The 14145-nt window shown below is 41.0% G+C and overlaps 1 protein-coding gene across 1 annotated transcript; it reads right to left on the reverse strand.

Annotated features, from left to right (window-relative positions):
- Positions 1 to 3146: 3146 nt before the first annotated feature.
- Positions 3147 to 7404, reverse strand: LOC131247972 (phosphoribulokinase, chloroplastic). The gene is given in 7 exon segments (XM_058247979.1): positions 3147 to 3550; positions 3553 to 3646; positions 4464 to 4708; positions 5374 to 5458; positions 5551 to 5635; positions 6634 to 6811; positions 6814 to 7404. Coding segments are annotated over 7 exon segments (1218 nt in total). The 5' UTR covers positions 7190 to 7404; the 3' UTR covers positions 3147 to 3395.
- Positions 7405 to 14145: the final 6741 nt, after the last annotated feature.

The following is a 14145-nucleotide window of genomic DNA, read 5'->3' on the forward strand; positions in this document are numbered from 1 at the left end:
GAAATGCATAAGTGGGAGTTCCCCCCTAGCTTGTTCCCTTTACTGTAGCCCACCTTTGGTTTGGATTGGGATGGTTTTTGGTACCTTTGAGTTTTCTGAAGTGACCCATCTGATAGACCGGTTGGATGATTTGAATACATGACATGGGCCCCTCATCTGCCTGGTACCACTGGAGCGCACCCCATTAGAAACTACTTGGCACCCAGCCGCACATGACCGTTTCTGTCATGCTATCATATAAAGCAGGTTTCGTTCTGGGGCTGCTATTTACGCCCCCCTCTGTTGATGGATACACCCACTGTATCTTCTTTTGGCATTACAGTTGTACAAAGCAGTACTGTTATCTTACCAAAAGCAGAAAAGAATGGATGCATTTATCAGTGAGCAGGTGCCAATATTGATTGCCCTTTGTTATTTTCAACGTGAACAATTTCTCTTGAATTGCTTGATAAACTGGCATTACTGGCTTCCAAACCTCGTGGATTTTCACTTGAATTGCTTGAGAAAACTAGCATCACTAGCTGCAAAACCTAGTGGATTTTCACTTGAATTGCTTGAGAACACTAGTGTTACTAGCTGCAAAACCTTGTGGGTTTTACATGGTGGAGTGTCTTGTGTTTATAAATGATCTCTGTTTATCTTGATATACCATTATTGACAAGGCCTCAAGTTCAACAGGTTGGATGGGTAACCTATTGGAAGGTTTGGATGTTACATGCACTCCTAGAAATATCTGACATGGGATCGGGAATTTTAATCGTCTACATCTTCCATTGTTTGGTGGCTATGGTGGTTGTGTGCCTTTTTCCTTTTGTTTTGGGATTGCTTGGTCCTTCAATACCTCAATTGGAAGTATGATGGTGGAATGGTTGGGTGGACCTTTCAAGGCCCCTAAGGTTTCTTTGGATTTGGGGCTTCGTTTTTTTTTTTTTGGGTGGTCTTGTGGGGTGTGTGGAATGGTGAAATGCCAGTTTATTAGAATGGTGTGGACAGTTAAGTACGTGAATTATTAGTACTATATATATATATATATATATATATAGAGAGAGAGAGAGAGAGAGAGAGAGAGAGAGAGAGAGTCATGTGTGTACCTTTGCACACGTGTCATGGGTGTCTAATCTGAATGGTCCATGTGATGCGGAATCCCATGAAAACCCCCGTGACAAATTTTCACCCTGATTTAAAATTCTGGTGGGCCATAGCAAAGAGAAATGCAAATCAAGGGAGGAAACTGTTTTCATTTTTCATAGCCCCATCAAAGTTTTAGATCAAAGAAAAACTTGGTCCCAAGGGATTTCACGAGGTGCTGCTTCACATGAACGGTTCAGATTTTGGATTCACATCACATATGATGGGTTCTCAAAAAAGTTTATATGCAGTATGTACGAACTGGATTTGTCACCATGCTAGGGGTGTGTGTGTGTGTGTGTTTGTGATATATATATATATATATATATATATATATATATATATATATATAATGCAACAGCCTCTCAGAGAAGCTTAATGTGATAGGAAGCTAGTTTTCTTAGGGTGGAGAACTTTGAATATTAAAAGGGTATGAGAATAACCTGGGAGTATTCTGGAAATTGAAATATTTGACTGTTGTTTGTCCTGAGGTACGCTGCTCTCTTATTCATTGCATGTAACTTGCCTCATGCGACAAAGCTTATATTGAGCCTACCATGAGTAGGGTATGAAATCCATTCAATACATCCGAGCATTATTCCACTTTGTGTCTCCCTCCATAGCTATTGCACAAGCCATATCCCCTAGGGCCCATTTGAATACCACCAAATAAGTTACTTTTTAAAACTTATGTTAAGTAATCAAAATACTTTAGTTAGTTTTGTAAGCATTAGCGTAAAAGTAACTTATGTGCCAAAAGCTACTTATCTTGATAAGTAATTTTTTATAGTTTTTTAACTAGTGACTGTTCTACCTCTCTCTCACAGTGCAAGTAATTTATAAAAGAAGACTGTCTCATCACCCATATCAAAGGAGGCCTCACGTGTTGGACTATGTACATTGAAGGTGGGGCTCACATGGTGGACAATCCACAAAAAAGGTGAGCCCCACATGATGGATGATCCCATATTAATGTGGGCCCACATATGGATGGTCCACATCAAAGGTCGGCTCATAGTGATAAAAAGCCCACATCTAAAGCGAGCTGGTATGAAGGACCATCCACTTCAAAGGTAGGGCCTACATGATGGGCAGTGGACAATGAAGCTGGGCCCGACATGATGGATGACTCATATTGAGGTGGCCCCACATCATGGATCCACATCAAAGGTTGGCCTCTTATGATGAATGACCCACATCCAATGTGACCTTTGCATGATGGGCAACCCACATTGAAGGTGGGGCCCAGATGATTGATAGTCCGCATCAAAGGTGGGCTCCACATGATGGGCAATTAATGATGGGCCTCACATGATGGATGGTCCACATCAAAAGTCGGCCCTAATGATGAGTGGCCCATATCCAAGGTGGGCCCTGCATGATGGATGGTTCACATCAAAGGGCAGCCCTAATGATGAATGACCCATATCCAAGGTGGGCCCTGCATGATGGACGGCCCACATCAAAGGTGGAGCCCACATGATGGACGGCCCACATTAAAGTTGGGCTCCACATGATGGGCGGTGGATATTGAAGGCAGGCCCCACATTATCGACAACAACATTGATGGTGGGCCCCACTTGATGGATGGCCAACATCAAAGGTGGCCCTACATAATGAATGGTGCACATTAAAGATTGGCCATAATAATGAATGGCCCACATCCAAGGTGGGCCCCATATGATGGACAGCTCACATCAAAGGTGAGGCCCATCTAATGAATGTTCTACATCAAAGGTTGGCCCCATACGATTGATGGTGGATGTGAGGGGGATCAAACAAAACTTGAGGGATAATTGCTTATGATGTTGAAAACCAAACATGCTTTTCTACTTTTTGATTAATAAGTATGTTAGTTACCAAACACACTTATGGACTGAATAAGTAGAAACCAAGATAAGCTACTTGTGCCATAAGTAGTTTATCCAAAGTAACTTGCGATCCAAACGCCCCCTAGCGATTGTTAATTAGGCAATTGCATAATTCTGATTCATTTTCTACAATAACACCAATGGCTCTGATCTTTCGTCTCTTAACAGTGAAAGTGATGGCAAGCCAAGATGAAATGCATTTCATACAGTACATGATTTAAATGTTCCAACACTTGAATTGTGTTGGGACTTTGATACATTACATCATCTCTACATTTTTATTTTTTTTAGTTATTATTTTAAATATATAACAATCCTCACTGTCAATAGGAGCCTACTTCCAGTGGGAATGGAGTTTGAATTGGAACTAAGTTGCCTCTTCCACCTCGACTGTTATTAGGCCTTGGTCGCTTCTAGTGGAGCTTTCGACTTGTCGGCGATGATCTGCTCATAGAGATCTCTTATCTTCAAACCGACTATCGTTTGGAAGAGACCTGTCCCATTGTTACTACCTGGGAAGTCAGAATGCTTCAACATTTGCTGCGTGACTTCCCGTAGAACTTAGTAGAGAGGTTGCTCAGATGGTTTTCGATGTATATCAGTTCATCTAACCTGTCAAACTGCCCATCCATCTCCAACACAGATACCTAAGAGAACAAGCGTATCAGTTGATCATGCACTATGATGATAGTTGTATTGTGTTTGAAAAATATTGAGGTTGTAAAAGGAGGAGAATAGGAGAACATGAAGAAGAAAAGACTGATTTTCTTTTAGGGTGTGTTTGGTTGCAGCATATTTCATGAAATTTCATGCTTAATCAGTGTTATTTGGATGAAATTTGCTGCAACCAAACACACCCTTAATGAAAAAATAATAATTGTAATCTTCTAAAAAAAAAAATTAAAAAAATTAAAACCCAGACTGGAGCTGGCGGTTGGACCAGTTTGGATCAGAACTGGCCACCGAGAATGGTCTAGTCACCTTAAGCCCAGTCAGTTATAAGGTAACTGTTTTGTAACAAAGAAATTCACCTACATCAATCGAAGCTCAAGCCAATTTGAACGAACCACCCAAGAAAAGGTGTAGAGGTCCGGTCCGGGTTTTAAAACATTGCCAGAGAGTTTGGCGAGAGGTGTCAAGATCCTGTTTCATTTGTGTAATCTCTCAACAATAGTATTAGAAGGCTCATGTTTCAGAAGGGGTTGTACATGTGGGAAATGACTGTATGAGAGACTGACTAAACGGGCTCTCGGTGAGCACTTCGTGTAATGGAATCGTACCCTATGCACATTGTAACAACTGTAACAGGATACTTGGTTTTTCCTGGTAATTTTTGCCAGTATACCATAAAAGCTGACCCCAAAATGCTGAGAGAAAGGCTAAGATGATGATGATGAGTACGAAAATGATTGTAATGTTTGAAATCGGAGAGGAAGTTAGTTTTGAAATGCTTGAATGCATTACCTCGTGAGAAAAGTATGTGTCGGGCCCATAGAAGAATTTGATGCCGGGATATGAACAAGTCAGCTTCCTTCCGCAGGGAATCCATGAGATAGTGGATCCCTCGTCGAACAGATAAACAGGGTTGAAGTACTTCACGCCTTCTTTCATCACCAGCCGCACCCTCAAGACCTTGCCTTCATTGTCATCAGGAATCAGTTGCGTCGGCAGGACTTCTATCACGGCATCCGCGTATTGCTTTTGTGGGTCTGCACAGACAAACCAATGGAATGAATATTGGTTTTGCAGGGGGGGGGGGGGGGAATGGATGTTCTTGTCCATGATGACCAAGAAGAGAGCTATTTTCTTCTAGTATCTACATGGATGAAAGCTATGAAAATGGAAAAAAAAATGTCCTATCCATAGTTGGAAACCTGATTTGGGCTCGAATAGGCAAATGGTCACATTGTATCGACTTAGCCTGACTGGATGATTTGGTTCATCAATCAGATGCCCCTCTTGATATCAGCCATCCATTTTCCAAGCAATGGATAAAATGGTTAAGATTGTCTCAAAAAATCCATAATGAAATCCTCTTTCTTCTTCTTTTTTTCCCAATTAAATTGTTTTTATCAAGTCTGAAAATTTACTGGATTACAGCCAAATCAAGCCAGCATATCTCAGTCGACTCAGTTTTAAAACCATGCCTGTATTGAAACAATCAACCAATGAACCTCATGAATGCGCAAGGCATCAACGGGATGGGCCATCCTGTTGGATCATTGGCTGACACTGACTGAGCCCACGCCCTGCCTGTCCACATTCATATGAATGCTTGCCAGAGACCAATGTAGACTAAACATGGTGGTATAGGGACAATAAACATATTACATCCTATCCAATTCAAGAAAGAAACTATGGTGAAGAAAATTACCAATGTAAGCATCAAAATCTGGCTTTCGGGCTTCGATGCTGGCTTTAACACTCTCGAGACTATGCCCACGCTCTGCCATGTCTCTCTGCAACTCTCACAAAACAAGTTATACCAATGAAGGCGGATAAAAAATGCTCAGTTGCAGTAAGTTTCAGAACAGGATGCCTGTTTACTGACCTGAATTTTCCATGCAAACTTCACTTCATTGCTTATGTCCAAGTAGATACTGAAATCCAGGAGCTCCCTCACTCGAGGATCGAACCTGAGAAATACAGAAAATTTTATTCCACTGGTGGCAACTGATTGGAGAAAGCAATTTGTGATTTAGAATTATACTCTTAGAAGAATATCCAGAAAAGGAAGAGCTCTTTTATATCTAGGCAAGTATCATTTCATGATTTTTAGAAATTCTACTAAGAAAAAAAAAATTCCCACCACTCACAATTTTTTTTTCTCGTGACCCAAACTGAATTACTCATAGAACCCAACTTCTTGATTCAGGAAATATTGAAATAATTCATAGAGACTGAAAACCAAAATTACCCATCTCATAGAAATAAGAACTGAAATGAGAGAATGATAAACCGATTCATTTGTATACATCAATACCCATAATGGAGAAAGATACCATTTATATCAATCAAAGAAGGAATAAACAAGTTTCCAAAACTTGAGAGAGAGAGAGAGAGAGAGAGAGAGAGAGAGAGAGAGAGAGATCAATCTAGACATCTCTTAGAGTACAAGATCATATAAGCAAACATTTCATGAAAATCAATCACAATCAGCTTCAAGAGAACTGAAAAGAATACAAAATATACCGATTACTACACCTCTCATCCAACCATAACAACTATTAAAAAATTCGAAGTAAAGAAGATCAAAAGATACTAGAATCTACACATCACTAGTTTTTATATATATATATCTCCCACCAATTAAAATATTACTATAAACCCAAAAAAGCTGCAAATACCAACAATTCCCATAAACTTGGGTGCCTTTGGCTCATGGCCATTTCAGGCAAAGAAACACAATAATTCATGATTTTAGAATTTCTAGTCTTCATAGAATTTCCAAACATCACAAAATTGAACTGTATTGTGTTGCATTGTAAAGAAAGAGCTCTTCCACACCCGCGCGATCGTGATTTTTGGAAATTCTACAGACAGTATAAATTCCCAAAATTGCAAATGGTTTTTCTCGCAGACTGAACAAATCACAATTATAAAATACGTAACATTCAAAGCTTGGAAAACTAACATTGGATGCAATCCTTCAATGACTAGAATCTTGGGAGGCTGAATAAGCTCAGGAGGATCCAAAAGACCAGAAACATGATTGTATATCGGCTTCTCGACTGCAATTCCATCCTTGAGAGCTTTCACCTGCTCATACATGACATCAAAGTTATTTGCTCTTGGATCAAGAGCAGTCACTCCCTCTCCTTCCTCCCAGTCCTATCAAGTGAATGATAATCATCCAAACAAATGACGGTAGTCGTATCACTAATCAGCGTATTCGAGTCTGGATTACCGCCCTTCGGAGGCTCTGCTGCGCCACCAAAGACACTGGTCAGCCTCCTCATGAAAGTGCTCTTCCCACAGCCAGAGTCAGCTGCCAGCCCAATTACTACTGTTTTGGCTTCCTCAGCAGAGCATGATATCTCAGAGAAGGTGCTGTTTCTCTTGGATTTCTTGCTACTGCTGTAGAAAAAAACCTGTTTTTGATGAAGAAATCCCAAGTGGGTTTTTGTTGGGTTGGAGATTGAAGAAGTTGAATGGAGTGAGTAGGTGGTATAGACGGTGCAAATTGCCATTTTGGTGGGGTTTTAGATGCTCTTGAAGTAGGACTGAAATGAGTTTTTCTTATAGTTTCTTCTCTTCAGTTGTGGAATGGGAAGTATAGAGAATTGTAGTTGGTTTTGAATTCTTGAGAGCTGATTTGAAGTTGGTTTTCTGCTTTTCTTTGAATTTTCAATGCAAAAGGAAGAAAAAGGAAGACGAGGAGGATTGAGAGTAAAGAAAGTAGTTTTTCCTTTGAAACCGTTTTCGATGGGTGACAGTACTATGATAGTTCACCACCATTTAAAAAGTGGAGACTACGCATCCATTATAGACGCGGCGTAGTTGTAGGGGATCCTGACCGTCGAAATTTCTGATCCTTTTATGGGAGACTATAACCTGAAAATCAAACCGAGTAGGTGATAATAACATCTGATTTCATCCGTTCAATCTGGACCCTCGCAATTTTACTTTCAACCTTCAATTTGACTGCGAACAATTGGATGGTCAGAATTGTTCGATCGTTGTCATTTCAAGTTACAACGCTCCATCCACAAGTGCCTCATAATTTGGACGGTCTAGATAGCCACACATGCGTGCCACATGTAAGGAGGATCAAGTCGTATCATTATGGAAGGAGAAATGATCCTACACAACGGTTGTATCCTGAGTTATGATGCAGCCGTTCTTTTCCGTTCAACATGCCACGTGCTGCATCTCCAATCTGAGGAAAAGGTGGGGCCCACCTTTTGCTCGGTTGGGATGTTCCACAAATGTGACATATTGGCAAGAGATGAATTGCTACACCATAACTTAAGACAGCCACTGGATGGGATCGTTTCTCATGGAAATGGTGGTGAATTGGCACCGGATACTCTCGTTGATTCTGGGTTAGCCGATTCGGTGGATTCAGAACCAAAGGTCGGTGGATATGTTACTGTGGGAGCTACCTTAATGTATTTTATTTTTTTAATATCCACGCCGTTCATACGTTTTGAAAGATCATTTCAGGGCATGAAAACAAAAATGAAACAGATCCAAATCTTAGGTGGACCACACCACAGGAAAAAGTAGTGATTGAACGCCCACCATTAAAAACTTCCTAGGGCCCACCGTAATGTTTATTTTCCATCCGATTGGTTGATAAGATCACATGGAAATGGATGAAGGGAAAACACAAACATCATCTTCATCCAAAACTTTCGTGGCCCCAAGAAGTTTTTAATGGTGGGCATTCAATCAACACTGTTTTCTATAGTGCGGTCCACTTGCGATTTCGATCTGCATATTTTTTGGGACCAGACGGCGTAGGTATATAAAAAAATGGATTGAAGTGGGCCCCACAATCAAGGATCCACTGAAATCCATGGTTCCGCGGATCCACCGAATCGTCGTCCGGATACCAGGAAAAAAAAACGGCTGGCTTTGACGACTGAAAGATGATGATTGATATGTCTTTTAAAAAGGGATAATCAGAAAATCTCTCATACTCTTACATACGATGATGGTTGATATGCAGGCGCTTAGAAACATACATATAAACCGTCCGATCTGTGGCTCCCAACTTAGATGGCTAAAATCCAAAAAGAACGACAGAGATTTGATTTTCTAACAGCTGACCGGTGGACATTCAATTGACGGTCAAAAAGAGAAACAGTCAACAGCCCAAATTGAATAAAAAAAGGCCCATTGATCAGAGATTAGAGCACAATCAATCAATATGATCCTTGGAGAATTAAGTTAAGCTAACTATATGCCACGTGAACTTTTGAGTGCCTGTGTATCAACTATGAGACTCTGCCCGAGTATCAATTTGACTTCCTTTTTGAAATGGTTCGTAGGATTCCATGTTTCTGACGAGGTTGGACTGGTTTTCTTCATGTGGGAGGACTGGAGGCGCGTTTGGACTAACCTTTGGGGTATTTGAGTAAATTGTATTTTGTTTTCATTTTTTTAATATTAAGAACAGGAGAAAATGACCACTGTAGATAAAACCTTTTACCCAGCGGTTTTTATGAAGGAATACAAACTTAAGTTACCAACTTAGACTAGCACGTGCGGACAGCGACTTTGAGGACGAAACTACCCCTCCTTTTCACTGCGAAGACGAGCGCTGACGCTCCTCCAACTGACAGTTGTACGAACGGCTTAAAAGAGATCAAAGTTACATGGCCCCACAGCTATGTATTTATTATATCCACAACGTTCATCCATATTTCGAGATCATTTCGGAGCATTATCCAAAAAAAGAAAATCATATCCAATGATCAACTGGGCCACACCACACAGAGCAGCGGAAAATTGATTTTCATCGTTAAAACTTTTGTAGGGCCCACCATAACATTTATTTTCCATCCAATCTATTCATAAGGCCACAAAGACCTGGATGAAGAGGAAAAACGATTTTCATAATGATCCAAAACTTGTGTGGCCCTAAAAGGGTTTCAACGGTAGACATGGATACGGATATAGCTACGGTTATAATCCGTAGCTATAGCAGTAAGTCGGCGATCAATCACAAATTCCATGATTCCACCGCAAGTTGCTGTCCCTAGCGGTGATTAATCGTGAGCCTTGTGAATCTACCCCCGATCTATGGCTACGGATTATAACCGTAGCTATAGCCGTATCCCACCACAAGTTGCTGTCCTTATTGGCGATTAATCGTGAATCTTGCAAATCCACCCCCCGATCTATGGCTACGGATTATAACCGTAGCTATAGCCGTATCCCAACACTCTTTCTTTCTTTCTTTTTTTTTCTTTTTTTTTTTACATGGAGAATTTTATTCTACTTACATTTTTTTCTAACACATATTTATATAAATATGTAAATATAAGCATATATAAAAAATCTCTTTTTTTTTTCATTTCTTTCTTTATTCATATAATAAGAATATTTTCTAAACCAAAATTAGTTACTTGACGTACCATATATAATTTTATGGCTGAAAGGTGGGCAGGCTCAACCCGGCCAACCTGTGACCGACCCAACATTGGGTTGGGCTTGGTCAAGATGTATCGAGTTTGGTCTTGGGGTTGGGCCATACAAATAGCAACTCAATAAAACTTGGGTTGGGCTTGGGTTAAAGTCTCGGGAATTGCCAGGAAATGCATGGAAATGACCGTGAAATGAAGGAAAATGTGAAATGCATGGAAATGACCGTGAAATGAAGGGAAATGACTATGAAATGTATGGAAATGACCGTGAAATGCATGGAAATGACCGTGAAATGAAATGGAATCGCTAGGATTGACCGTGAAATGCATGGAAATGACCATGAAGTGAAAGGAAATGACCGTGAAATGCATGGAAATGACTGTGAAATGAAACGAAATCGCGGGATTGACCGTGAAATGCATGGAAATGACCGTGAAATGAGACTGGTTTTCTTCATGTGGGAGGACTGGAGGCGCGTTTGGACTAACCTTTGGGGTATTTGAGTAAATTGTATTTTGTTTTCATTTTTTTAATATTAAGAACAGAGAAATGCTCCAATGTGTTCTCAGAGCACTATAAGGTGTGGTGCTCCCAGTTGCATTGGCCCACTTGGACAATCCAATTCAGTTCAATTCATTGATCCAGATTGTCCATTAGGTCGAACCTATATTTCATTGGTTACTATGTAAATTTCATACAAATCCAACAACTATTATCCATTAATCGATGGCCTTTAATATGGACGGTCAATATTGTTTGCACAAAAGTAGGTCCTATCAGGATCTGATCCAGCTATTTTGTTAGGACTCATCCCGGATTGCTCATGATTCTAAAGTGTCAGTTTTTTTAGGCAGTTGTAACCATTTGATCCATGATTTCAAAATGGATGGTTGTGGAAAGTAATGCCAAATCAAAGACTGGTTGGAATTTTATATATATATATATATATATATATATATATATATATATATAATAGTGTTCTGAACTTAATGGACCGTTCAGATCGACGGATTAGACTTTCCTGGTGGACCGATCCAACTACGAGTACCATAACTTATAGTGCTCTAGGCGCAGCACGGGAGCATTTCGGGTTTTTATTTTATTTTATTTCATTTCTTTATTCGTTTTCTGTTGATTGGGTGATGTGTGTGATGACCAAACATTAGGGAAGAAGCATGGTGGTGATTTCCTGCCTTTGGGATATGGGCTTGCCACGTGGCAACAAGAGGGTGGCCGTTTTGAGATGAGGTAACGAAGGGCGGAAAAGATAGAACGCGGATTGCGTCCTGCCCCCGGGACGGACTTGGTTCTAGCAAGGTTCTGTGGGGCCCACCGTGATATATGTGCTTTATCCATGCCGTCCATCCATTTTGCATGATCATTTTATGACATGATCCCAGAATGGAGGTAGATCCAAGGCTCAAGTCGGCCACATCATAGAAAGAAGTAGTGATAATGACCCTACCGTTGAAAACTTCATCTGGCCCACTGTGATGTTTATTTGCCATCCAATCTGTTAATATAGACCTGGATGAAGGGAACACGAATATCAGCTTGATCAAAACTTCTGCTGCGTAAGTTTTTAATGGTGATCGTTCAATCCCATCCGTGTGGTCCACTTGAGCATTGAATCTGCCTCATTTTAGGAACCATATTCTAAAATGACCTGGAAAAATGGATGGACGGCACGGATAAAAAACATATACATCACAGTGAGCCCCATGGAATCCCTGACAGGACCGGGTCCGTCCTAGAGATATGGAGCTCGGTGTGGGAGTAACTATAAGACATGCTACACGCATAGACGCGGGTTTTGGGTTCTGACAGGTGGGCCATATGCTTGTGTAATCCGGGCATGGATCTTCTGTCGCCCAACCCTTCGATGGAACATTCGCCTAGATAAGCTTCAAAAAGACAGGAAAAATCATAACCTTTCAATTCGTGGCCTACAGGTAGAGGTTAATATCAACGGTCCACATTCAACTGAATAAGAATCTCAATATTGGAGGCTAAGATCTACCAATATGGGAAATTTTAGGATCTTGGTCCATCTACTGTGGGATGCAACGGAAAATTGTTGTCTAATTAGCCAAACGTGGGCCCCACTGGCCAGAATTGGAAACGCGTGTGCAACTTTGCAAAGAAATGACGCTGCGTATCATATAATTATCCGCTTGAAACGCTTCTCGAGGAGAAATTTACGACTGTGAGCCCCACCTTTTATCCATTGGATATTCTTGAAACAATACAAACTTAACATACGCACTTGGACCTCTTCGTACGGACGACAAATTCCAGGACGAAAATACCCCTCCTTTTCACGGAAACGGCTTGGGTACGCCTCTGCCACCCGCCAAGTGCGGATCCTCAGTGGTCTGTGGGCCCCACCATGATGTTTGCTTTTCATCCATGCCGTCCATATATTTTTCCAGGTCATTTTATGGTATGAGACCAAAAATGAGGTATATCCAAGTCTCAAGTGTACCACATTACAGGAAACAGTGTTGAATGAGCGTCAACCATTAGAAACTCTGGTGGAGCCCACTGTGATGTTTGCGAGAAATCCTCCCCGTCTAAGTTCATTCATAGGGTCGTCTAAGTTCATTCATAGGGTCACAAAGACCTGGTTGAAGAGGAAAAACAAATTTCATAATGATCCAAAACTTCTATAACCCTGAAAGGGTTTCAATGGTAGACGTTCAATTCCCCACTACCTTTTACAGTGTGGTCCACTTGATGGTTAGATCTATCTTATTTTTCGTCTCTAGCCTTAATATGAGCTCACCAAATAGATGGACGGTTTGGATATAACACATACCTCATGATGGGAATCACTGGGATTGACCGTGAAATGCATGGAAATAACCATGAAGTGAAAGGAAATGACCGTGAAATGCATGGAAATGACCGTGAAATGAAACGGAAGGAATTGATCGTGAAATGCATGGAAATGACTGAAATGAATGAATTGATGCGGATTGACCGTGAAATGCATGGAAATGACCGTGAAATGAAACGGAATCACCGGGATTGCCCATGAAATGCATGGAAATGACCGTGAAGTGAAGGAAATTGACCGTGAAATGCATGCAAATGACCGTGAATCAAAACGGAATCGTCAAGATTGACCGTGAAATGCATAGAAATGACCGTGAAGTGAAGGAAATTGACCATGAAATGCATGGAAATGACCGTGAATCAAAACGGAATCGCCAGGATTGATCGTTAAATGCATGAAAATATCGTGAAGTGAAGCGAATTGACCGTGAGTAAGGGAAGCTAGAAATTCAGCGACGCAACCTACGAATTGAGCAAAGAACCCTAGAAATTGAGCGAGGTAACCTACGAATTGAGCGAGGGAACATAGGATTTGAGCAAGGGAAACTAGAAATTCGGCAAGGCAACCTAAAAATTGAGTGAGGAAACCTAGGAATGAAGCGAGGGAAGTTAGGAATTGAGCGAGGTAACCTAAAAATTGAGCGAGGCAACCTACGAATTAAGCGAGGAAAGTTAGAAATTGAGTGAGGCAACCTACGAATTGAGCGAGGGAACATAGGATTTGAGCAAGGGAAGCTAGAAATTCAGCGCGGCAACCTAAAAATTAAGCGAGGCAACCTACGAATTAAGCGAAGGAAGCTAGAAATTGAGCAAGGCAACCTACGAATTGAGCGAGGGAAGCTAGAAATTCAGCGAGGAAACCTAGGAAATGAGCAAGGGAACATAGGATTTAAGCAAGGGAAGCTAGAAATTCAGCGAGGGAACTTACGGATTGAGCGAGGCAACCTACGAATTGAGCGAGGGAAGTTAGGAATTGAGCGAGGGAACCTACTGATTAAGCAAGGCAACCTAAGAATTGAGCGAGGGAAGCTAGGAATTGAGCGAGGGAACCACGAATTGAACGAGGGAAGCTAGGAATTGTGCGGGGCAACCTAGAAATAGAGCAAGAGAACATAGGAATTGAGCGAGGAAACTTAGGAATTAAGCAAGGGAAGCTAGAAATTGAGCGAGGTAACATACAAATTAAGCGAGGCAACCTAGGAAATGAGTGAGG

Source organism: Magnolia sinica, chromosome 6 (genome assembly GCF_029962835.1).
Source record: "Magnolia sinica isolate HGM2019 chromosome 6, MsV1, whole genome shotgun sequence".
NCBI classification, from domain to species: Eukaryota; Viridiplantae; Streptophyta; class Magnoliopsida; order Magnoliales; family Magnoliaceae; genus Magnolia; species Magnolia sinica.